Source organism: Antrostomus carolinensis, unplaced genomic scaffold (assembly GCF_000700745.2).
Source record: "Antrostomus carolinensis isolate BGI_N321 unplaced genomic scaffold, ASM70074v2 scaffold33498, whole genome shotgun sequence".
Classification (NCBI taxonomy): domain Eukaryota; kingdom Metazoa; phylum Chordata; class Aves; order Caprimulgiformes; family Caprimulgidae; genus Antrostomus; species Antrostomus carolinensis.
In genome coordinates this window covers 2418-3063 of record NW_010331459.1, presented here as the reverse complement: position 1 = coordinate 3063, position 646 = coordinate 2418, and the positions used below count along the sequence as shown (strand labels likewise).

General features: G+C 61.9%; 1 protein-coding gene across 1 annotated transcript; it reads left to right on the top strand.

Moving 5' to 3' along the window:
• Positions 1–263: 263 nt before the first annotated feature.
• On the top strand, positions 264–646 carry EIF4EBP3 (eukaryotic translation initiation factor 4E binding protein 3; the record flags this gene model as incomplete). Its single annotated transcript, XM_029086286.1, has 2 exons — positions 264–437; positions 618–646. Coding segments are annotated over 2 exons (203 nt in total), but the record flags the coding sequence as incomplete, so codon positions are not given.

The window sequence follows — 646 nt, the reverse complement described above, 5'->3', positions numbered from 1 at the left end:
GCAGCGTCAGCTGCCATGGGGCACCCGTGTCAAGGCCAGACCTCCTGTGCTGTGCCCTCGCAAAGCTCCAGGAGCCTCAAGAGGAGGAACAATGTGGGGAAGAGCTGCTGGGCAGGATGGGTGTCACAGTCTTGGCTCCAGAGTCAGCTGTGTCCCCAAGCCGGGGCCAAGCGCTGTGTCCCACCCTCTGCTCCAGGCTCAGGCTGTGGTGCTCGGGGGTGGCCAGGGGCTGGCAGTGCCTGACAGCCCCCTGCTTTTGGCAGGTACCCGCATCATCTACGACCGCAAGTTCCTGCTGGAGTGCAAGAATTCACCCGTGGCCAGGACCCCTCCCTGCTACCTGCCCCAGATCCCCGGTGTCACATTCCTGGCCCAGTCCAGCCTCGTCAAGCTGGAGGAGCTCAAGGAGCAGAATGAGAGTGAAGAAGCCATGACAGGTGAGTAGTCCAGGCATGCCACCTCTGCCTGTGTGCTGCCCAGGGCATGGGGCTCCTACCTGTCTGCAAGGGCAAGGGGAGCTCCTGGCTCAGCTCCAGCTCCTGCCCCCTTTGCCTGCACGTTTTCCCCAAGGCAGCCCCATTCTAACTCTGGCTCTGTCTCCCTCCGTACTCCTGCAGATCAAGACCAGTTTGAGATGGACATCTGA